This window comes from Enhydra lutris, unplaced genomic scaffold (genome assembly GCF_002288905.1).
Source record: "Enhydra lutris kenyoni isolate GAN:26980312 unplaced genomic scaffold, ASM228890v2 scaffoldscaffold28, whole genome shotgun sequence".
Lineage (NCBI taxonomy): Eukaryota > Metazoa > Chordata > Mammalia > Carnivora > Mustelidae > Enhydra > Enhydra lutris.
Genome location: NW_019154112.1, coordinates 22002537 through 22027035, shown reverse-complemented (window position 1 = coordinate 22027035; position 24499 = coordinate 22002537). Strand labels below are relative to the sequence as shown.

Below are 24499 nucleotides of genomic sequence, written 5' to 3'. Positions count from 1 at the left end.
GACAGTGAATGAGATTGTGCCATTCTCCACTTGTCTTCTTGTAACCATCCTCCACCCCTCATTCCCTACTCCATCCAGTTCCCAGATGGTGATCACAGTATTTGGAAAGGATGAAAAAATGCTGCCAATAATGAAAAATTGGTGCAGGTAGAACAATTGGACATGCCAACAACAACAACAACAACAACAAATCAGATACAGACCTTACATTCTTCACAAAAATTAACTCAGAATGGATTGTAGACCTGAGTATAAATTGTAAAACTATAGGGGCACCTGGGTGGCTCAGTGGGTTAAAGCCTCTGCCTTCAGCTCAGGTCATGATCCCAGGGTTCTGGGATTGAGCCCCACATTGGGCTCTCTGCTCAGCAGGGAGCCTGCTTCCTCCTCTCTCTCTCTGCCTGCCTCTCTGCCTACTTGTGATCTCTGTCTGTCAAATAAATAAATAAAATCTTTAAAAAAATTGTAAAACTATAAAACTCCTATAAGATAACAAAGAAGAAAACCTAGATGATTTGGGTTATATTAATGACTTTTTAGATACGATACCAAAGGCATGTACCTTGAAAGAAATAATTGATAAGCCAACTTCACTAAAATTAAAAACTTCTACTCTGTGAAAGACAAGAGAATGGGAAGACAGAGACCCAGAAAAAAATATTTTCAAAAGATACATATAATAAAGGACTGAAATACAAAATATACAAAGAACACTTAAAACTCAACAATAAGGAAACAACCCAATTTTTTAAAAAATGGCCCTTAAGACCTTAACAGAACTTCATCAAATAAGATATAGAGATGGCAAAGAAGCATGTGAAAAGATGTTCCTCTTCATACCTCATCAGCAAAATGCAAATTAAAACAACAAAGAAATACCACTATATACCAATTAGAATGGCCAGATTCTAGAACTCTGATAACACCAAATGCTGGTGAGAATATGGAGCACTAGGAGCTCTCATTTACTGCTGATGGTACAGCCACTTTGATACACACTCTGGGAGTTTCCTATAAAACTATACACACTCTTTATATGATCCAACGGTTGCATTCCTTGGTATTAACCCAAAGGAGTTGAAAACTTACATCTACACAAAAACTTGCATACAAATGTTTATAGCAGTTTTTTCACAACCACCAAAACTGGGATGCAACCAAGATGTCCTTCAGTAGGTGAATGGATAAATTAAGTATCGTACATCCAGACATCCAGGTAGAATATTATTCAGCACTAAAATGAACTGTCCAGCCATGAAAAAACATGTGGGAACTCAAATGTGTATTACTAAGTAAAAGAAGCTGAATCTGAGAAGGCTATATGTTACATGATTTCTATAATATGATATTCTGGAAAAGACAAAACTAGAGAGAGTAAAAAGATAAATGGTTGCCAGAGATGAGCACAGAAGATTGTGATATGATAGTGTAATTGTGGATACATGTCATTATACACTTTTCTAAATGCACAGAATGTACACCACTAAGAGTGCACCAAAATATAAACTATGAGCTTTTTGTGATGATGGTGTGTCAGTGTTGGTTCATCGGTTATAACAGATGTACCACTCTGGTGGAGGGATGTTGATAATGGGACAGATAGGGAATGTATAGGAAATCTCTGTACCTTCTCCTCAATTTTGCTGTGATCTTAAATGTAGCTCCAAAAATAAAGTTTTAATTAAAAACAAAAGTTGGGGGAGACATAAATAGCCCATTGCTAGAAATTATGTTGATTAAGCTTTTGGATCTGAAATGTTGGGTTTTTTTTTTCAAGTTTTTTTTTATTTTTAAAGTTTTTAATTTTTTATAATTTTTTTATTTTTTATTAACATATAATGTATTATTAGCCCCAGGGGTACAGGTCTGTGAATTGCCAGGTTTACACACTTCACAGCTCTCACCATAGCACATACCTTCCCCTATGTCCATAACCCAACCACCTTCTCCCTACCCCCCTCTCCCTAGCAATCCTCAGTTTGTTTTGTGAGATTAAGAGTCTCTTATGGTTTCTCTCCCTCCGGATCCCATCTTGTTTCATTTATGCCTTTGGATCTGAAGTGTTTTGAAGAGATCTTTAGCTCAATAGTTTTTCAATAACCTCATAAGGAAAAGTGATAATCTTTTAGATAAGTTTAGACATCATTGACAGAATAGCAAGTGTAAAATGCCATGGACATTGTAAGCTTTATTGCAAACATTAGCTAGAAGGTTAGTTTGTGTCAATCAGATGAAAACCATGAATATGTTACAAAAATAAATTTCAGTAACTTTTTCTGTTTTGAGATAAGTAGTACATTGAGCAACAGAGAAAAGTATCCTTGTTTTTAAAAAATCAGTAACAAATTAGTCTTACAGTTTTGCGTGGAGACATAGGAGACATTACAAATAACCCAGAATTCTAATATTTTACTATCTCTTGGTTTTAATAACCACCCAGGGGAAATTTTGAGGGATCCTCTTAAGTTTCAAGATACCTGCTGTTGTCCGGACTCTTCTACTGGCCGAGCGAGAATACTTTATGCTCTCTCTACAAACTAGAAGATTCCCCAATGAACAGTGGGGTGATGAGGGAGGAGTGGATCTTCCTGTAGTAGGTACAGTCCTGCTCTAATGTACATGATAACTTCTTTTAGACCAGGTATTCCAGACTCTTCTGTGAACACTCAAGGACCATCTGGATGTAGTGTGTATCCAGTAAGTGATGCAGGACATGGGTCCCTCTTAAAATTATTGATAGTACTATTTCATTTAGCACAACTTATTAACAAGTCCTACAGTGATGAAACATCTTTTCCTGAGAGATTTTGTTAGCTTCTCTATATATAGTGTCCTGTCTAGTCAAGACCTCAACTGATTCTCTCCTCCATAGGCCAAGGAAAACTACAGAGTAACCACAAGATGTAAGTCAAGTGAAAAAGACCAGATCCAGTCATTACCTCATTCAGCATTACTTCTTGATGAAAAATTATATATGCACAAAAAACTTGGTGCCCTGGTAAAACTAGTATCTTCAAATTCTCTCAACATTTATTGGCCATTTTCCATAGAATTTCCCCAAATGGAATGAACAGTATCAATGGACAATAAGCTGTTCATTCGAATTTGAATAGTTGTTTTCCCTTAGTTGTGATATTCTGAAACTGATGTTTCAGTCTCTGATATGAAACTTATGTCCCACTGAATGTTTAAAAACATATCACAAAAGTGTTTATCCAGCCAGATTTTAAGGTTATTCTGTTATGTTTGATATTCTTAGGACATGTATTAATTTTCTATGACTTATATGTCCTTTTTCTTCTAAATACAATATAAAGAAACCTTTAGGTTTATGACTGATATATAATAACACTTCTCAAAATGCTCAAAAATCTTAAAAATCTCACAAATGTAATAAAGCTTTGCTGAATAATTCAAATGACACTTTTGTATCTTTAGTAACTCTGTAAATCTAAGACTATTAACATTAACTGGGCTATGTATCAAATAATTAACATAAATTTCTTAGAAAATTAAGACATGTTTCATTTTCCTTCTCACACTTATAGGAGCAGTTGGCTACTTTTTTAGAGTGACTTCTTTTTTTTTTTTCAATTACAGAAGAAGCTCTGCATAGGCAATGTCAGGAAAAGAAGAACAAAAAGCCACCTCAGATGGAGATGGTGGGTGGTAGGTGATGGAATAGGGTTCCTTCACTCTCAGTAACACTTTTTCACCTTCCAGCCTATCAGTCCCTCTATCCAGATCTGTGATATAACAAAATTTATTTCTTTTATTTTTTTCTTTCTCTCTCTCTCTTTTTCTTTAGTTTAAAATTTTTATGCTTTTTAAAAATTTTTTATTTTTTATAAACATATAATATATTTTTATCCCCAGGGGAGTTTAAAATTTTTTAATGTAATCTCTATACCCAATGTGGGGCTCAAACTCACAACCCAGAGATCAAGAGTCTCATGCTATACCGACTGAGTCAGCCAGGTGCCCCTGAATTTCCATTTCTACTTGCCATAGATCTTTGAGGTCTTTTGTCATAGCTATATGCTAGCATAGAACAGACTCATCATTTACTGGAACAAGTCTCCAGCATTCCCCTGACCACAGAGTGCCCATAGTATGGGTAAAAGGTCGAGCGCCTATAGCAGACGTTCACATCATCTTATCCCACCTAATTTATAACATTCATACTCTCCACTGGATTCATTCTCAAATGATTTGGTACCCAGTTGATTTAAGCTAATATCAAATTCCAAGTGAAAAAGGCACGCAGAAGTACATTCCCAGAAGTGAAAGCAGTAAGAAACTCATTTGTAATCACTCGGGATAAGATGCAACTTTATATACTCTCCCAAGAAAATGTCATTAATTGGATGCTAGTATGTATTATGCACCAGCAAATACAGTAGTCAAACAGTGAATATTAAATCATCAATTGCCAAGGGTCCATTCAATGGATCCTACTGTTAGATTAACAGCATATTCTTTCATGTAACAGATGACTGTTCCTTGGTTGACTGGATGGCAGTATTTCAAGTGAACTATTTTTTAATTAATTATTACTATTTAATAGTAAAGGAAAATACTAGAAATGATTTTTTAACTTGAATCATGCTATTTCTATCCCATTTACTTATGTTGATTAGAATTCATGAATGATAAATCACTAAGTCTTATTGAGCATTTTACCCTTCTGATAGCTAAATTGGATAAGTATAGCCCTAGCCCAGAAACTAGGAAAGGTCAGCTGTGCAGATCTAAAGTACCACGGGTTCTATTCCCAAGTTACCAATAGTATTGGGGTCCCTGGGTGCTTGGCATATTTGCAAGGAAAAAAATGGGAGTTGGGAGGCAAAGTGGTTGGTTTAAGAAGGACACTTGAATTAGCTCTAATGTGGACCAAATAATTCTCAGGAGTCATCAACCAATCTAAACTTTCTCTGATAGAGTTCAGCCTTTAGGGTTACATTTAAAATGCAATTAAACCTTCAATAATGTAGTCTAGTTTAGGCTTTTACTTATAATTTCTGTGATTTTTTTTTCCTCACTAAAAAGCAGCCTGTTCCAATTAAAAGCTAGACTGCTAAGCTTGAGAATGGAAGAGAAAACTAATAGTATAATCACCATAATCATTGCCATAATCATAATAAGTAATAACTACCACTTACACAGCAATTATGGGACAGACCAGGGCTAGGCATTTCACATCTCAACTGACTCTCCCTGTAATTCCATGGTTGTGCACTATTATCATCCAGTTTTACAGATGAGAAAACTATAGTATAGAGAGGTTAAGGAACTTGGCCAAGATCATACATTTATCAAGTGAGATTGGATTCATACTCAGGAAACCTGGTTGCAGAATTGATTTCAAACTATACCGCCTTTTCCAGAAAGAATCAAAAGAATCAGAGTAACAAGAATTGTATCCTGTAAGTTTCACTTACTTACCAGAAAAAAATAACAACACATGTGCTTTTGGCTTACAACTGTAAAATGGGTGGGGTGCCTCGGTCGCTCAGTCGGTTAAGTGCCCAACTCGTGATTTCTGTTCAGGTCATGATCTCATGGGTTATGAGACTGAGCCCCATGTCAGGCTCTGGGCTCAGCGGGGAGTCTGCTTGAGCTTCTCTCCCTCTGCCTCCTGCCTGTTACACACACATGTGTGCTCTTTCTCTCTCTCTCAAATAAATAAATAAATCTTAAAAAAAAAACACGATAAAATGGGTAATCCAACACTGTACAACTAGATGGTGGGAGAGGGAAAACAGATTGGCCATCCTGACTATTAGCCAAGAGACTTTTCTCCTGTACTGCCCAGGCTCTTAGATCCTTTTCAGTCATATGCACTGGAAGTCAATGCATCCACAAAGAAGGTCCTGAGGTAAGAAATAGAGATGGCTCACCTTCCACACAGGGTGGGATCAATACAACCAGGACAGAAATATGAGAAAAAGGACCAGAGCACATTTATTACTTTAGATTGAGGCTTATAACTATTCCTTAAGTAAAAAAAAAAAAAAAAAATTAAGCACATCAAACATTGTGCAGGTAGGTATGGAGACAAGGTTGTGAAAATAAACAAAAACAGGAGCAGTCCTTCCTGCCACAGAGCTTTGTTCCAATAGAGAAGACAGATAATAAATTAATTAAATGAAAATAACTGTACTATATCACGTAATACTTATTGTAAGTACTGAGAAGAAAAGAAAAGGGAATGAGGTTTCTTTTTAGAGATGGGATTTTGAGAGTGATACTGGAATCAGTGGTTCATCCATTTAGGAGTACATATTGCATATAATTACATAAACTGATCATGTGGGTATATGCATGCTTAACATGTTGTCTTTACTATTTCCTTAAAGCTCCAAGTTAAAGTATCACTTATGATGGCGTTAATTATGGAAATCTGGACTAGATGAACCTATTTGAGTTTTAGAGGAGAGTTGTTTACACCAACAATAAGCAAACTCTGGTGAGGAGATCCGTACAGAGTTTGCTTCTAACATAATACTTGCCTATGGGTACAACATGCTTGAAATGAACCAATGTACGAATAACTTTTGTTATTTGAAAATATAGACTGAGGTATCCATAATTTTTAAAAAATGCTCATTAAATGCACTGCAATCAAATTTCTATATGATATTTTAAAAGCAAGACATGTCATATAACACTTTTAGCATAAAATGATTGCAATGTCTTCATAGCTCCTTTATCACGTTTAATAAGAAAGCTGTTTTACCTAATATATTTTTAATATTATTATTTATTAAAAATCCTTACATGAAATATTTTCTCACAACTTTGAACCTGATTATCTGTGCAACCCTTTCTCTACTACGATAAGTATATTAAGAATGATCCGTTTAACACCAAGGGCTTCTCTTGTTCTATGTTCTTTTCCTCGCTAGACTGTGTCAGTGTCCGTGTCTGTCCTCACACTGAGCTGCATTGCCTTGGATCGATGGTATGCAATCTGTCATCCTTTGATGTTTAAGAGCACAGCCAAGAGGGCCAGGAACAGCATTGTCATCATCTGGATCGTCTCCGGCATTATAATGATTCCTCAGGCCATCGTCATGGAGTGCAGCACCATGCTTCCCGGCTTAGCCAATAAAACCACTCTCTTTACAGTGTGTGATGAGCGCTGGGGTGGTGAGTACATTATGGTCCATAAACTGACAAAAGTGCAACTAAAAGTATTATTTGCATGGCCGTTATAAAGCTGGCCTTGTGCATTTTATTGACACCTGTTAATATTGTTTTGCAAAAGCATGAAAACCAACAGTTTCACAGATTAGGTCTGCCTAATAGGTCCTTTGGAAATACTATGTAGTTAGCTGGTTTTCATATTTTTCAAATAGGGAATGAAAGGAAGGGCTTTTCCTATAACTCAGATTTGATTATGTCAGCTTTTCTTAAATTCTCTAAAACAAAACAAAAGCTCCTTTATATGATCCAAATATGTATTCTGGAATAATTAACATTTACAAGACAGGGATAGTGTCAAGTTCCTTAATGGGCTTCAGATACAACTGGGAATTTTCATTTTAAACCCATGTCCTGCCTGGGAACCTGACTGGAGTTGAGTATGTGGACCTGTGCTCTTCTCTGAGTCAGATTATCTCCATATATGTTTATTTGTAACATATTAAGATGATAAATTATATCACTGACATAATTGTTTTCTGATTTAAGAATTATATTGCTTATGAATCTTCTTTGTTTCCCAGTCTGTTATATATGGTAATTAAATTTAAACAAGCAAAAGTTTGGAGGTCTTATGTTCCTTTGGTTCAAAACTCTCAGTGACAGCCTTTGAGGTTTTTGTAACAGTGGAAACACTTCTTTCAATGCCTAATGATGGCACAAACCTGGACACAGCAAAGAATGACAGGAAATCAACTAATCCTGCATTTGAGTATGTCATGTACTAGTTACAAAATTATTACATTAAATTTGAGGAAAATGCTATGTCTTCATCTGGATAAGTATATATCAATGGCTCATAGTCAGAGAATTTAGACATTAGGAAAGAATTTTTTATTTGCCAGATGCACATTTATGCTTATTAAAAAATGTATTAACAAAAGCAGTATGCCCCAGGGATTGATTATACATCTGGTATTTTTGAGTATTTGACTCTTTGAATTTATATGAACTCCTACATTGATACTTTGATTTGAAACAATGAAAAACAAAAAGGCACGAACTGAAAAATAAGGCATATGCTTTGACGACAAGATAAAATTTAAACGACCCTGGGATTATTTTTCATATATTATCCCAAGTCTTACATTAACTAAAATGTCACAATTTACTGTGTCTCTTATCCCAAAAACTAATTAGCAATTCACTTGCTGTATTTTCTCTGGATCTTCTTCATCTTTTCCCCATTAGCGGTGTAGAAAAAAAAAAAAAACAAATGGAAAATTCCAAAATGGTAAGAGTATTTCTTAAGAGTCTTAAGTCCCATTTATTTAATGTTCAAATAACATCTTGAGCACTTAGAATATGCCAGGAATTATGCCAACCTGGAAAGAAATAGATTCTGCCTAGGGGAACACATTCCATGTAGTGAGACTGAAAGGCAAATAAACACATTTATGGTGTGATTAGTATTTTAATATACTGGTGTACAAAGTGCTAGGAACACAAATGTGAGAACAAACTCAGTCCTGGCCATGTGAACAAAAGTTTACAAAGAAGCTGCTAACATTTCAGCAAAGAATTAAAGATGAGGAGAAATTCTCCAGATGGGGAAGAAAGGAAAAGGTGTCCAGGAAGCAAGAAAACCCATAAAATGAGCACTATCCCTTGAAGAAGAAAAGAGGATCCAAACCTCTAATTTCTGTCATGTAGGGATATGCAGCCTAATGAACTGTGTTTGGAAAAAAGGTTGTTTGGGGACCAATTGTGACATGTCTTATGCAATTCTTATCCAATGAGTTCTGTCTGGAAAGCAGCCTAAAGATCTCTCGATCAAAATGTGTTAGTTAATTAATGATGAAATTGAGCCATAAATTATTTACAGATTATGAAGCAAAGAAGTATATTTAAAATTAAGCTTCCAACTGAAAAGTTGCATCCTTTAAGTTTATGAAAATGATAGATTAAAACATCCACCTATGATTTAACCTGTATCAGTAGTATTTTCTCTGAAATATTTTGATAATTAGTTGATAAGTTTGTGGACTCTTTCTATAACCTTTTCTTTTTTGTTTGCTTTTTTGCTTTTTTCCTTCCTTGTTTCCTTCCTCCCTTCCTTCTTCTTCCTTTTTCTTCCTTCCTTCCTTCCTCCCTCCCTTTCTCTTCTTTCTTTCTTTCTTTCTTTCCTTCTTTCCTTCTTTCCTTCTATGTTGCCCTGAATAATCAAGTAGCATTCACCTTCATTACCAAAAATGATTGCAGAGCTAGGGAATCCTGTCAGTCATTCTGATTAAATCAATAACCATATCATTTTCTAATTACTTTGAGCAAAAATATAAATATCTAAAACATTTCAATGTTTAGCATTTTATTTTCTAGCTGTAACAATGACATTTTCTTTAAAAAAGCCAGCAACTACTGTTGAGTATTTATTTGTTTGTTTTTTTGTTAAAAATTTTATGTATTCTATTTATTTAGTGACAGAGAGACAGAGGGAGAGAGAGCACAAGCAGGGGCAGGGGCAGAGGGAAGAGAGAGAATCTCAAACAGCTCCATGCTGAGCACAGAGCTGGATAGGGGACTCGAACAGGTGTTTGTCACTTAACTTAGTGAGCCACCCAGGAGCACCTACTGTTGAATATTTAAAAATCTAAACTCAGCCTTCAGAAGTTATTGAGGAAAACTATTTGAAAATGATTTTATATTAGCCCACAATTACTTAACATGATTATAAAGGCTTAAATTAAGCAATACGAAATTGAGTTTATCATCCACAAAATCAAACAATGAAATTTATGAAATTAACTTTTTGAATATTAAATGAAGTTGTTAGTCACTTAATGTTTTCAAGAAGAATATGAAAGAATTAAAGCAGGTTCTTCCGATTTTGATCATTAGACTGTTCATTATAATGATTTTTACATAGTATAAACTTTGTTTATATAGACTATTTAGAAGTTCACGTTCAGTTTAAAACGTTTAAATTTGGACATGTGTGTGATAGTCACAAACTAAAAAGTCCATAGGAAATTACCTTTTACAGTGTTGGCTCTCGGAGTTCAAACATCTTTCCAGTCAAAAACATTTAGCCCAATTTTAAAAAATTTATTGTGAATATGTTCTATTTGAGATTAATTCGTGAATTATATTTCTTATTTTTATCCCAAGTTAAATCAGTAACACAGTTATAGAAGCAGATGATGATATCGTAATTGTCCTAGAGCCAATATATTCCAGCATGGATGTAGTCAATGAATAATGTGGTCATTTGATCCATATCCATCAAAATACTTTTAGGAAAGCCTTGCAAATGCTATCTCGCTCATGGTACAAAATAACTAAGAACTCTTTCTTAGTTTTACTGAAAATATTACCAGAAATATTTGATATTTTGTCAATAAATTATTTCTGCAACTCATCTTTATTATTCCCTATGGCTTATTAAAAAAAAAAAACACACACAAACCCCAAGTTCCAGCAGACACACTTGATAACTCAAATACAAATAAATGTGTTAATATTTATTTTAATGATCTTTAAAGTATGTCTTGGTATGTGTTACATTAATTCTCACTTCCAAAACATTAAAATTATTCCAGAATTATGACCATAGTTCTTTGATTACTTGATTTTCAAATGCATAGTTTTACAGAATAGTTCCTATTGGGAGGAAAGTAACTTTGTTTTTGCACTAAATATATAATTGTCTTACCAGTCACCCAATGTTTAATGAGCATATGCTGTTAGCCAAACATTTTTCTAGACACCAGAGTTCATAATCTCTCTTCTTGGAGCTTACTGCTGAATTGTTCTTTGGTGGTCTGAAAGAAATAGTAATGGAGCCCTTCTTTATAGTCAAACTAATTATAGCATCTGGCCTATAATAAGATTTTGAAATATATACACATTTATGGAAAATATTTATTAGAGAGAAGATAGTAAAATACATTAAAGATTCAGGTAAACTTTAATGGATCTATAAACTTTGAAAAGACAGTTTATATTGAATATTTGGGAAATTAATTTACTCAGCCATTGAGTCCCTAATGTATGTAACATGAAAGAGAAAATGTTTGTCGTTTTTTGGATAATGAGATTAACAAGTTTTTTCAATAATGGACCTAACTTATCTGAGATTAATTCTTGTCTTATTAATATACGATATTATTCTTTACTCTCTGACTTTGGTGACTAAATAAAGATCCACATTTTCTCCTTATTTATTTGTTTGATATATATGCAAGAATTTATTATATTGTGTCTATTTATCAGTTGAGTAGAGACACCAACTTTGAATGATTGTCAGTCTTTAAAATGTGGCTTTATAGTATGAATGCTTAAGTGGAACAAATTTCCTGTCACTACATTCTAGGTTATATATAAGTGTCTTAAAAATACTCAAGACATTGTTCATCAAGTGCAGAGAGACTGCAAAGATCGCTTCAAACGTATAACTTAAAATTCCAATGACATTTCTGGTTTTTCAATTAGCTTAGACTGTAAGCATGAAATGAAGAATGTTAAGACTATCGTGTTTCCCCAGTTATCTCTTTATTAAAACATTCAATCCCAGTCTGCAAGTGTAATTTCACTTGATCAATTTTTCTGTGTGGGTGCTCATTATCATAATACACATTTGCCAGCCAATTACATATTTTACTGACTGTTTATAAATATACTGACAGCAGAATGAGCTTTCTCTCCCAGCTGTTTAAAACCCAAACTGTTACCACAGTGAAGGTATCCATAGCTACAATTAAAAAAGAAGAGTATGGCCTCTCAAACCTACCAAATCTATCCCCCTCTACTCTCTCAGTTTAGTCTGAGGTAGCGACATCAGGGCTTCACAGGTATGTCGGCTTCAAAGCTGTATTTTTATGTGGGGATGTCATGGGACACCTACTTCAAAAGGAAGCCCACTCAAGTGTCTGGGAAGTGCTGAAGTCATCCCCCAGCTCCTTGGAAATGGGGTTATGGAAGGCTGCTCAGGCTGCAGCCCTTGAAGGGAAGGCTGTCATCCCTCCTGTCAGGCTGCTTAGATTCTATCGCTTTTTTTTGTCACTGGCCTGTTTTACAGGATAAACTTGAAAGGAAGTTAGAAACTGAAGAGCTAGGTGTGGGCCACTTGGGCAACAGAGGAGCTAAAACTGATGCTCCAAATCCATCTCTTAGACCTCCCAGCTAGCACAGGCACCCTGCTGGCCTCTCTGGATATAACAGTGAAGAAAAATATTGACCAGATAAAGAAGACAGGGTTTTAGAAGGAACACTAAGGAGAATGTTAAAATCAACCAACTCAACTAAACTTAACTAAGCAGGATAAGGTTATGAACTCAAGACTGTGGAGGATATTCAACTCATAGATATACTTAAAATACACCAATAAACTTATTGATTACTGTGGTCATCTTCATAGTTATTATTGGTTAATCCTGACTATAAATTGCCCTTACCACATTTGATCACATAACTGAGTCTTCATGGTTCTATATGCCCTTTCTGAAGCAGTGAAAAAAATAAAATGCATGGAACTGATAGCATGGTATCTCAGTAATCGTATGGAACTAACCTAATTGCCAACATCAAAGTCAAATTCGGTTGCTTAATTCTTAGAAGTAGGAAAAAAAAAAGACTTTGTTTTGTTAGCAATTGGAATGATATCAAATTATGGCCTTTAATATCCATGAAATCCATGGATTTATTCTGTTTCCTGTTTTGCATTTAAGTAAAAGTAGCTGGATCACTGTGATATATTCAAATACTAGTATAGGAAAAATATCCTTGAAAGCATTTAAAATGTCAGTAGGGGGACCTGGCTGGCTCAGTCAGTGGAGCATGTGACTCTTGATCTCAGGGTTGTGAATTTGAGCCCCATATTGGGTGTAGAGGTTACTTAAAAATAAAATCTTTAAAATAATGAATAAAAATAATTAAAAGTCAGTAACAAATAAATTTTAAAAAGCCAAAAAATTTATATTAAGTCACAATGTTATTACTTAATTGAATGACTGACTCTTGAATAAATAACTAATCTATGATATGTATCACCTGTGTACATAGACTTAATGATAAGAAATCACTACAATACTGAGGTGATTATGACTAAGTAAATGAGGTGAATATTAAAAAAAAAAAAACACCATAGGGGCGCCTGGGTGGCTCAGTGGGTTAAGCCGCTGCCTTCGGCTCAGGTCATGATCTCAGGGTCCTGGGATCGAGCCCCGCATCGGGCTCTCTGCTCAGCAGGGAGCCTGCTTCCTCCTCTCTCTCTACCTGCCTCTCTGCCTGCTTGTGATCTCTGTCTGTCAAATAAATAAATAAAATCTTTAAAACAAAAACAAAAACACCATAATTGTTGAAAAATTAACTTTAAAAAACCCTAAAAATAACATTTCTTATTAAAAGTACATGCATACATACATATGTATACACACAACATAGTGAAAGAGAAATTTTATATTGTTATAGTAATCAACAAAAAGAACCATTAAATGTTCACTGTGTTTATTTTTCCAAAATTTTTCCACATTTGTATATGGAGGTACAACTGGGAATAGCTTCCCATTTCTCAGGAAACTTATATTCTAATAAGGAAATCAACTCAGTTTACATTCTTTTCCCAAAAGCATTAACAATTAGGTTAGATTATCTTGTTTCTTATTGCAATTTCAAGTGTAGCACAATCCAAGTTAATTTTTAGTAATTAGCCAGAGATAATCAGACAGAAAAATTCTTTTTGATAAATGAAATCTTGACTTTGGAGAGCCTATGTTAGCACAAATTAAGAAATGGCTAATTGTTATTCTTCTGAGTACATTAAATAAAATTAAGACTTCACATTTAGTGTGTATGTGTATACTAAGTGTAAGCAGTTAATATGATATTACAGTATTTGCGTGTGTGTGTGTATAATATGCCAGTGAAATCATACATATCATATATCATATCATAGAATCATAAGTTAAATGTGTACTTTAAGGCAAAACATGGAAAGACATACCTTTAAAAAAAATCTGTGAATTATAAAACAAGATTTTATTATTTTGGCTTTCATTCCAGGTGAAATTTACCCCAAGATGTATCATATTTGTTTCTTTCTGGTGACATACATGGCACCACTGTGTCTTATGGTGTTGGCCTACTTGCAAATATTTCGTAAACTCTGGTGTCGCCAGGTATGTATTTTCAAATAATTTCCTTGTGTTTTCTATCGGATGCACTTAAAAATAAAACTTAAGAGGGGTACCTGGGTGGCTCAGTCGGTTGGGTGGCTGGCTCTTGATTTTGGCTCAGGTCATGATCTCAGGGTCCTGATGTCATCTGCTCCGTGCTCAGTGGAGAGTCTGCTTGAAGATTCTCTCCCTCCGCTCCTCCAACACATTCTCTCTCTAAAATAAACAAATACATCTTTAAAAAAATAAATAAAATTTGGGGCGCCTGGGTGGCTCAGTGGGTTAAAGCCTCTGCCTTCGGCTCAGGTCATGATCCTGGGGTCCTGGGATCGAGCCCCGCATCGGGCTCTCTGCTCCGCGGGGAGCCTGCTTCCTCCTCTCTCTCTCTGCATGCCTCTCTGCCTACTTGTGATCTATGTCTGTCAAATAAATAAATAAAATCTTTAAAAAAATAAATAAATAAAAAAAATAAAATAAAATAAAAAAATAAATAAAATTTAAGAATAGACAGAACAACATAACAGGCTTACCAAAGAATTGTGTATTCTTCTAAAATAATGAGGCCCAAGTTAATGGAAATATGTCTTGGCATTTTTTTAGGGTGATATTTAGGGAGTGTATTTATGAACTGCCTAAATGAGTTTAAACTGTAATGTTCTGTGATTAATTGACTTGATTTTTGTCTAGGACTAATATTATAAATTTTACTTTGTATGAGAAATAACAAAAATTTCTTTAACGTTTCCTGAGACTGTATGTAAAGAATGTTGTCTTTTATATCAGATTTATGTAGTACACCTTTATTATGTGTTAAGTCTCCAACTCCAAAGATCTGATTTTTTTTTTTTTAGCACAGTAGAGAATCAGGCAGAATTTCGACTTTTAGAAACAGTTTATCATGCTGATTTGGGAGTATTGTAGTTTGTTAGATAACCTTGCTACATCGACAAGTATATTCATTCTCTGTTATTCATTTATCAAATATTTATCGTATTTCTTTTGCATGTATATCTGATAAAAAGCTAAAAGCTCCTGTCAAATTCATTGTTGAATTCATAGACTTGAGGAGGGAAAGAGTCAGACGCAGAGTGAAAATCATCTTAATAAATATAAGCTGGTGATCAGAGGGAGGTGTGGTAGAGGAGTACCTAATTGCAAGCAGGAAACATTTAAGCTGAACATTGATGATTCCAAGTAAATCACCAAGTTTAGACAAAGAATATAACTCATCCTCTTGGACTTTCAAATTGTATCTTAAAATGCCACATATCTTGGAGATGTATCTCTCTCTTTCTGCAAACTTACTGCTAGTACTTAGAGCGTATCAGGCTCATGGAAAGCCATGCCCTTAATCTGTTTGTTCTGATATATTTTATCCAACTGATGGAATTTACTGGTACACCTCAATTCATTAAAAAGAATTCACTAACCTTTTATCTGGTATTTGTTTGAGGAAGAGTCTTAATTAGGATCTCCTTCAATGTTTCTTAGTCAAAGCAATTTTCAAGGTATTTTTTATTGGTTGAATACGGGCAATAGTTGCATTTTTCAACCTTGTATATCTTATAATTCCAAATTGTTTCTATTCCTTTATTTTTACAAAGCAACAATTACTTTTATAACCTTTAAAATGCAGTCAGTACCAATACTTACTATCATTCTAACTCCCAGTCTTTTCAACTAAGGTAACAAATGTGTGCCACTGTAGAACACGAGTTGTATTTTCCCAATCCCAGTGATAGTTTCTTCAATGCTGTTCCCCTGACCACGATAGCACATATTTTAGGGTGTTTGTTACTATCGCACTTACTTCTTGGTACGTTTTATTATACTAGTCAGTTTTTGCTAGGTTATTCTGCTCTTAAAAAACAACAAAAACAATGCATGTGGCTTGCAGCAACAGTGTGTCTCACTCATGTTCCACGTCAGTAGTGAGAACGGGCTGTGGCTGTGCTCTACTTACTGTCTTATTTCAGAACTCAGACTAAGGGAACAGTATTCTCTGGGATGTGCCATGCTGTGACTGAGGGAAAGGGCAAGGAAGTGGGAAGAAATATACAACATCTCTTGGATCTTTGCTTTGAACTGCTATAATGTTAAGTCTTTTCATACTTCTTTGACCAAAACAAGCCATGTGGTTAAGCCTGACCATGGCGAAGGAAAGAATCCTTCCCTTACAGAAAGATGCTACAAGTCATAGAGCAATAGGAATCTTCTTGCAAGCTGAGGAGTGAATAATCACAAATGATATAGTTCAAAGAAGTCAGAAACACAGACTCAAGGTCCAGATTGCATGAGTTTATATCCTCACTCTACAACTTAATAGATGCATGAATTTTGTCAATTTCTTAAATTTCTCTGCCTTTCTTTTATTATTTTAAAGTAGGGTAGAGGTAGATATCTCATAGAATTATTACACTTATTTGATGAATTAATTCAAGTGCCTAGAGCAGAGGAAGTGCTCATTGATTAAAATACCTTAACAATATATGCTGTTATCGGTTCTTTCAACTAATTCTGCCGATAGATCTAAAATAACAAGTATGTGTTGAATCCAGGTATGTGACTACTTTCTTAAATAGATCTCTATCATAGTACTTTTTAAAAAGATTTTATTTATTTATTGAAAGAAAGGGAGAGAGTACAAAAGGAGGAAGGAACAGAGGGAAAGGGAAAGAGAGAATCTCAAGCAGACTCCTTGCCAAACATGGAGCTTGACATGGGGCTCAGTCTCATAACCCTGAGATCATGACCTGAGCTTAAATCAAGAGTTAGACACTTAACTGACTGAGCCACTCAGGTGCCCCATTTTCGTAGTACTTTTCAGTAACATTATAATAACCTTTTGTATTTGTCTTTCTGCTCTACTCTAAAGCTGAAGACAGTACACTCTAGCCTTCATCTTGTATCCCTCCAATTTGTATATGCTTAGAACATACCAGTTGCTCAATAAATACTTTATAAGAAAAAAGTGAGTAGAAGAATAAGAGAAAGTTCTGGGAACACTTTGATAGAAGAGAACATCGGGAAATCCATTTCCCACTTACCCAGTTACTATTCATAGAAAAATTGGAATTTGAAAAATTTCTTGAAAGAGAAAAAGCATTAACTGAGCATAGAGGAATGAAGATGTTTTAGATTGAGTTTGCGATTTTGACCAGGAATGTTCAGTGTTAAGATCATTCCCTACTTCCATAGTTTTTAGTAAGTGTATACTACATATAATAGAAGTTTTTATTTGTTTATTCATTTATGTACAGACTGACATAACTTTAAAACTCTTTGGAGGTACCTAAATCTGTCTTGTTCATCATTGAATCCCCAGCACTTAACATGGTGTCTTGCACTAAGAAAGTATTCCAAAAAAATGTTGAATAGATAACTGCTAAACTCCACCCTGTTTATTTCTCCATTATTTAAGCTTATAGTTCTTCATGTCTCAAACTCTAAAGAAAGTTCAAAATTGTATTGCAGGTTTAGAAATAACCCATATTCTTTTGATGAATTGTTCTGGTTAGCATAAACCACATGATCCAAAAGATTTGCAGTAAAATGCTTGGGCTGTAAAACTAAAAACATTTACAAAACAGATTGGAATGGAAAATGACAAGTTCAGCTGAGCTTGCTTTAGCAGCCACTATAAAGTAAATTAACCCCAAATGGGTGATTATGTAGAATTCTGCTTGAGCAACTCTCAATTTCCAACTGTTAATGTCTATAAACAGAGTTCCAAAGTCTTATGTGTGCCATTGGCTAAATCAAGCGAGCCATCAAATGGAGGGCCTATCCTATTTGCTTAAAATTACAGATGCATGGAATCTGTTATATACTTTGGAATTGTAAGTGTAAGATTATTAGTGAGCAAAGTGTATGACCTTGTCTGACTTTCTCAAGAACTTTCAGCTTTATTAAAAGACTTAACCTGGGGCACCTGGGTGGCTCAGTGGGTTAAAGCCTCTGCCTTCGGCTCAGGTCATGATCTCAGGGTCCTGGGATTGAGCCCCGCATCGGGCTCTCTGCTGAGCGGGGAGCCTGCTTCCTCCTCTCTCTCTCTGCCTGCCTCTCTGCCTACTTGTGATCTCTGTCAGATAAATAAATAAAATCTTAAAAAAAGTAAATAAATAAAAAATAAAAATAAAAAAATAAAAGACTTAACCAGTGCTTTGCTACAATTAATTACTTAAATTCTTTTTTGACAATGTGACTCAGGGAATTTAGTCAGTCTGGAAATTCTACAGACTCTTCTCTAAAAGTCTTCTTTTTTAGACCCACTTAATTTTAGTTTATGTGACTATAACAATGTTCTTCCCAGTTCTGGACCTCAGATAATTCAGCATTTAAATTTTAATCATCATGTGAACTCATGTTAACTCATTCCAAAAACATTTGGTAAGCACCTATATTGTCTGTACTGTTGGAGGAACTGGGGATGAACCATAAACCATAACTGATATTTGAGTCTGAACTAAATTTCAACTTACTAGGGAGTATAAATTTGAAAATTTTTCCTGTCCCAATTTTTCTCACAGTCTTTTCTACTGTTCTTTATTCTTCAACATTCTTCTGAGAAAACTTAAAATAATTAATGGTAGGTGATGACAAGTCAGTCTAGTGTGAGGGAATAGACAGCAAACTGGAATTGCAGAGGCAGAAACAAAAGCTGGTAACTCAAGTTCACACAGAGAAATAAAGAACACTAGTAAAAGTAACTACATAGGGGCTCCTGGGTGGCTCAGTGGGTTAAAGCCTCTGCCTTCGGCTCAGGTCATGATCCCAGGGGCCTGGGATTGAGCCTCGCATCTGGCTCTCTGCGCAGCAGGGGGCCTGCTTCCTCCTCTCTCTCTGCCTGCCTCTCTGCCTACTTGTGATCTCTGTCTGTCAAATAGATAAATAAAATCTTAAAAAAAAAAAGTAACTAATAGGTAAATATGAAAGAGAGTATAAATGTATTTTTCTTTGTAATACTTTTATTCTCCCATTTGACTTAAGAGATAAAAGCATAAAGCAAGAATTATAAAACTGTAAAGATTCAGCTTATAATGTAAAGATGTGATACAAAGGAAGGAGATGGGAATGAAACTAACTTGGAGCAAAATTTTTATATGCTATTAAAATTAAATTACCATTAATCCAAATATTATTTAGGCTGCTAATTGTAACTCTCAGGGCAACCACCAGGAAAATATTCAAGAATTCAAGAAACTATAGTGAAAGAGAGGAAAAAAAAAGAATATGAAAATGGTATACTAGAAAATACTTATTTGGGGCACCAGGGTGGCTCAGTTCGTTAAGCCTCTGCTTTCAGCTTAGGTCGTGATCCCAGGGTCCTGGGATCCAGCTGCATTAGGCTCTCTGCTCAGTGGGGAACCTGCTTCCCTCTCTCTCTGCCTGCCTCTCTGCCTACTTGTGATCTCTCTCTCTGTCAAATAAATAAATAAAATCTCTTTAAAAAATACTTATTTAACACAAAATAAAGCAGCAATGGGGGAATAGAGGAACAAAATAGACATAATATATATAAAAACAAAGTAAAGTGATAAATGTAAATTATTCCTTTTTAATAATCAAATTAACGATTAAATAATCCAATTCAATAATTAAATGTAAATGAATTAAGCACTCCAGAGATTGGCAGAATAGATCAAACAAACATAAAATGTCTAATTCTATGCTATCTACAAAAGATGTATCTCATATTCAAAGACACAAATAGATTACATGTAAAATAGTAAGGAAAAATGTTTACTATGCAAACACTAATGAAAGAAAGCTGAGGTGGCTGTAGTAATATTAAAAGAAACTTACCAAAACTGTGAGAGTCAGGGTGTCTGGCTGGCTTAGTCTGTGGAGCACACAACTCTTTGATCTCTGGGTTGTGAGTTTGAGCCCTATGTTGGGTGTAGAGATTACTTAAAAATAAAATTTTGGCAGGGTGTCTGGCTGGCTCAGGCGATTAAGAGACTAATTCTTGGTTTGTTTGTTTGTTTGTTTGTTTTTAAAGATTTTATTTATTTATTTATTTGACAGACAGAGGTCACAAGTAGGCAGAGAGGCAGGCAGAGAGAGAAGAGGAAGCAGGCTCCCCGCCCAGCGGGGAGCCTGATTCGGGGGTCGATCCCAGGACCCTGGCATCATGACTTGAGCTGAAGGCAGTGGCTTTAACCCACTGAGCCACCCAGGCATCCCTAACTCTTGGTTTTGGCATGGTTTGTGATCTCAGGCTTGTGAGATTGAGCCCCATATCAGGCTCTAAGCTCAGTGGGGAGTCTGCCTCTCTCTCTCTCTCTCTCTCTCTCTCTCTCACTGCTCCTACATTCTTGCACACACTCCCTCTAAAATTAATAAATAATTTTAAAAAATCAGTAGATAAAAGTCAGTGAAACTGAAAATTGGTTCTTTGAAAAGATAAGAGATAATTACAAGAAAAAAGAGAAAAGATTCAGATCACTAAAATTAGAAGTAAAAGAGGGACATCACCATAGATGTTACAGAAATAGAAAGAGTAAGGGAATACTATGAATAACTGTACACCAACAAAGTAGATAGCATAGAGCAACTGGACAAATGCGTAGAAAGTCACAAACTACTGAAACTGTCTAAAGGAGATTAGAAAATTTGAATAGACCTATTATAAGTGAAGAGGTTAAATTAGTAATAAAGAAATTTCCCAAAGAAAAAGCACAAGTGTCTTCACTGTTGAATTTTACCAAATATTTAAAGGATAATTGACACCAAACCTTCACAAACTCTTTGAAAAAACAGAATAGGAGAGAATACTCTTTACCTCATTCCATAAGTAATAGTAGTATGCTACTATTAGACCTAGACAAAGATATCATGAGAAAACTATAAACTAATATACTTATGAATATAGGGTAGTATACTCAACAAAATGCTAGCAAACAAAACCCAATATGTAAAAAAAGTTATACATGATGGCCAAGTGTGATTTAGCTCACCAATGCAATGTGGGTTTAACATATGAAAATCAAGAAGAGTCATACAATATTAAAAGAGAAAAGACAAAACCCACGTGACATGATCATCTCAATAAATGCAGCTAAAGCATTTGACAAAATACAACACCCTTTCAAGATAAAAGCACTTAACCAAATAGGCATAAAAGAGACCTCTTCAATTTGATAATAAAATCTATAAAACCCCACAGCTAACGTCATATTTAATAGTGAAAGACTGAATATTCCCCTGCTAGGATCAGGAACAAGATAGGGATGTTTGATCTTATCAGTTCTGTTTAAAATTGAATAGAACTAGATACTATCCAGGTCAGTTATTCAAGAAATAATATTAAGAATAATAATAAAATGCATCAAGATTGACAAGTAAAAAGTAAACTAACTCTATTTGTAGATTACATGATACTTACTGTATATAGAAAATTGTAAGGAATCCACATGCAAAAAAATTAAAAACAAGTTCAGCCAGTTTTGAAAATAATAGATCAATAGATAAAAATTAATTTCATTTCTATAAACTATCAAAGAACAATGCATAGATGGAATTAACAAAACAGTTCCATTTCAAACATCTCTAAAAAGAGTAAAACATTTAGCAATAAGTCTAATAGAAGAAATACAATCACATAACATCATTTAAAAATTAAAGTAGGGCTACATAAATGAAATGACATTTCATGTTCATGGATTGGAAGACCTAATATTGTCAAGTTAGAAAAATTCCTCAAATTGACATATGGATTCATCATAATCTCTATCAAACACCCAGCTGTCTTGTTTGTTTGTCTGTTTTTGAACAAATTGGCAAATAGTACTAAAATCAATATGGATATGCAAAGAATCAGGAATGGCCAAAATGATCTTCAGAAAGATGAACAAAGTTGGAAAACTCACTTCTCAATGTCAAAATTTATTATAAAGCTAGAGTAATCAAGATAGTATAGTATTTGCAAATAGATAGTCATATAGATCAATGAAATAGAATTCAAAGTCTTGAAATAAACCCTTATATTTATGGTTAATTGATTTTTGACAAAACTGTCATCCCAGTTCAATGGGGAAAATCATAGTCTTGTCATGAAATGGGGCTGGGACATCTCTGTATACTCAAAAGAATGGAATTGGACATCATACACCATATATAAAGTTTATTGTAGACTTAGATGTAAGAACTAATACTGATCTTCAACTTACAGTGACATTATATCCCAATTGACCCATCATAAATTGAAAATAATGTAAGTCAAAAATGCATTTAATATACCTAACCTGTATAGAACATCATAGCTTAGCCTAAACTACTTTAATGTGTTCAGAAAATTTAAATTAGTCTACATTTGGGCAAAATCGTCTAACACAAAACCTATCTTATAATAAAATGTTGAACATCTTACATAATTTATTAAGTACTGTACTGAAAGTGAAAAACAGAATGGTTGTAAATGTATCAATTGTTTACCTTCATGAGTTCCTGTCTGATGGGCAGCCACAACTCACTGCCAGTGCCCAGAATCATCAGAGAGTATCATACCACAATAGCCTAGGAAGAGATCAAAATTAAAAATTCAAAGTGCAATTTCTGAATGTATATTACTTTTGTACCATCATAAATTTAAAAAATCATAGGTCAGACCATAGTAAGTCAGAGGCCATCTGTGGTATGAAACTCTTAGAAGAAAATACATTCATTATATGCCTGTGGTCAGACATCATTATGATTTGGTTTAGGATAATGGTTCAATGACACCAAAAACACAGGCAAAAAAAAATTGAAAGTAGATAAATTGGATGTTATTGAAACAAAAACATTTGTACTTCAAAGGTTACCATGAGGAAAGTGAAAGGCAACTCACAGAATGAAAGAAAATATTTGCAAATCACATATATGATAAAAGACATATCTTAAATATATAAAGAACTCTTCTGATTCAACAACAAAAAGAAATAACCCATTAAAAGTAAGCATAGATTGGAATAAACATTTCTCCAAAGAAAATGAACAAGTGGTCAATATACACATGACAAAATATAATTATTAGGAAAATGGAAATTAAACATACAGTGAGATATCTTTTTACACACAACAGGATGGCTGAAATAATTTTTTTAAAAAGATAATTACTTATCTTTGTGAGAATGTGGAGAAATTAGTACTCTCTTGAGTTTGGGGATTGGTGAGAATGTGGAGAAATGTGGAGAAAGAATGTGGAGAAATTAGTACTCTAATGTGTTGAGAATGTGAAGAAATTAGTACTCTCATTATATGGCTGGAAAATGGAAAAAATGTGAAAGTAGAAAATGATGCTGCTACTTTGGAAAATGGTTTGGCCATTCCTCAAAATCTTTAAGGATTACCATGTGACCTACCAGTTTAATCATTAGGTACATACCCAAGAGAACTGAAAATGTGTCCACGTAAAAACTTACACATTATTGTTCACAGCAACATTATACATAGTAGCCAAAAAGTGGGAATAAACTAAATGTCCACTAATGGATGAATGGATGTAGTATATGCACCCAATGGAATATTATTTAGCTATGAAAAGTAATGAACTATTGATACATACTACAACATGGATGAATCTTGAAATTATTCTTAAGTGAAAATAGACACAAAATACCAGGTATTTTATGATTCTGTTCACATGAAATGTAGAGAATAGGCTAGAACCAGAAAGATTTGTAGTTACAGAGGGTAGTAGGATGGAGTGATGGGAAGTGATTTGGAGTTTAATTTCCAGGTGATGAAAATATTCTGGAATTAGGCAGTGATAGTGTGATAACTGTGATTAACTTTGTTAATACACTAAAACTACTTAACTGTATCCCTTAAAAGGTGAATTAATGACATATAAATATATCTCAATAAATCTGTTTTTTTTTTAAAAAGAGAACAAAAAAATGATGGGCATTTTAAAATAAGAAAAACATTAAAGATGGAGGTGATTCTTTTATAAAATTCTCCTACTCAAACTCGGGGGAAGGAAAAAAGGGTAAACACAATCCAACTTGTTGATGCAATGAGAATTTATAAGAGGAACTGTCCAAAGGTTGGTTGTAATTAAAGATTTTAAGGTCCATAGAAATACAGAAGCATGAGAGGATCTAATGAGTAAAAACCATTTGTTGGATTCCAGGAAGGAAAGGGGAAACCGGTTTCTACAAAGAAGAGCTGATTGTGTGATGGAGTAATGTTGAGAG

The 24499-nt window shown here is 34.4% G+C and overlaps 1 protein-coding gene across 1 annotated transcript in view; it reads left to right on the top strand.

Annotated features, from left to right (window-relative positions):
* Positions 1 to 24499, top strand: part of LOC111152380 (hypocretin receptor 2) — a 108164-nt gene that overhangs the window by 70087 nt on the left and 13578 nt on the right. Inside the window, exons 3-4 of the mRNA XM_022510908.1 lie at positions 6909 to 7152; positions 14206 to 14321. Coding sequence (XP_022366616.1) covers positions 6909 to 7152; positions 14206 to 14321 — 360 coding nt within the window. The remainder of the gene's footprint in view (positions 1 to 6908; positions 7153 to 14205; positions 14322 to 24499) is intronic.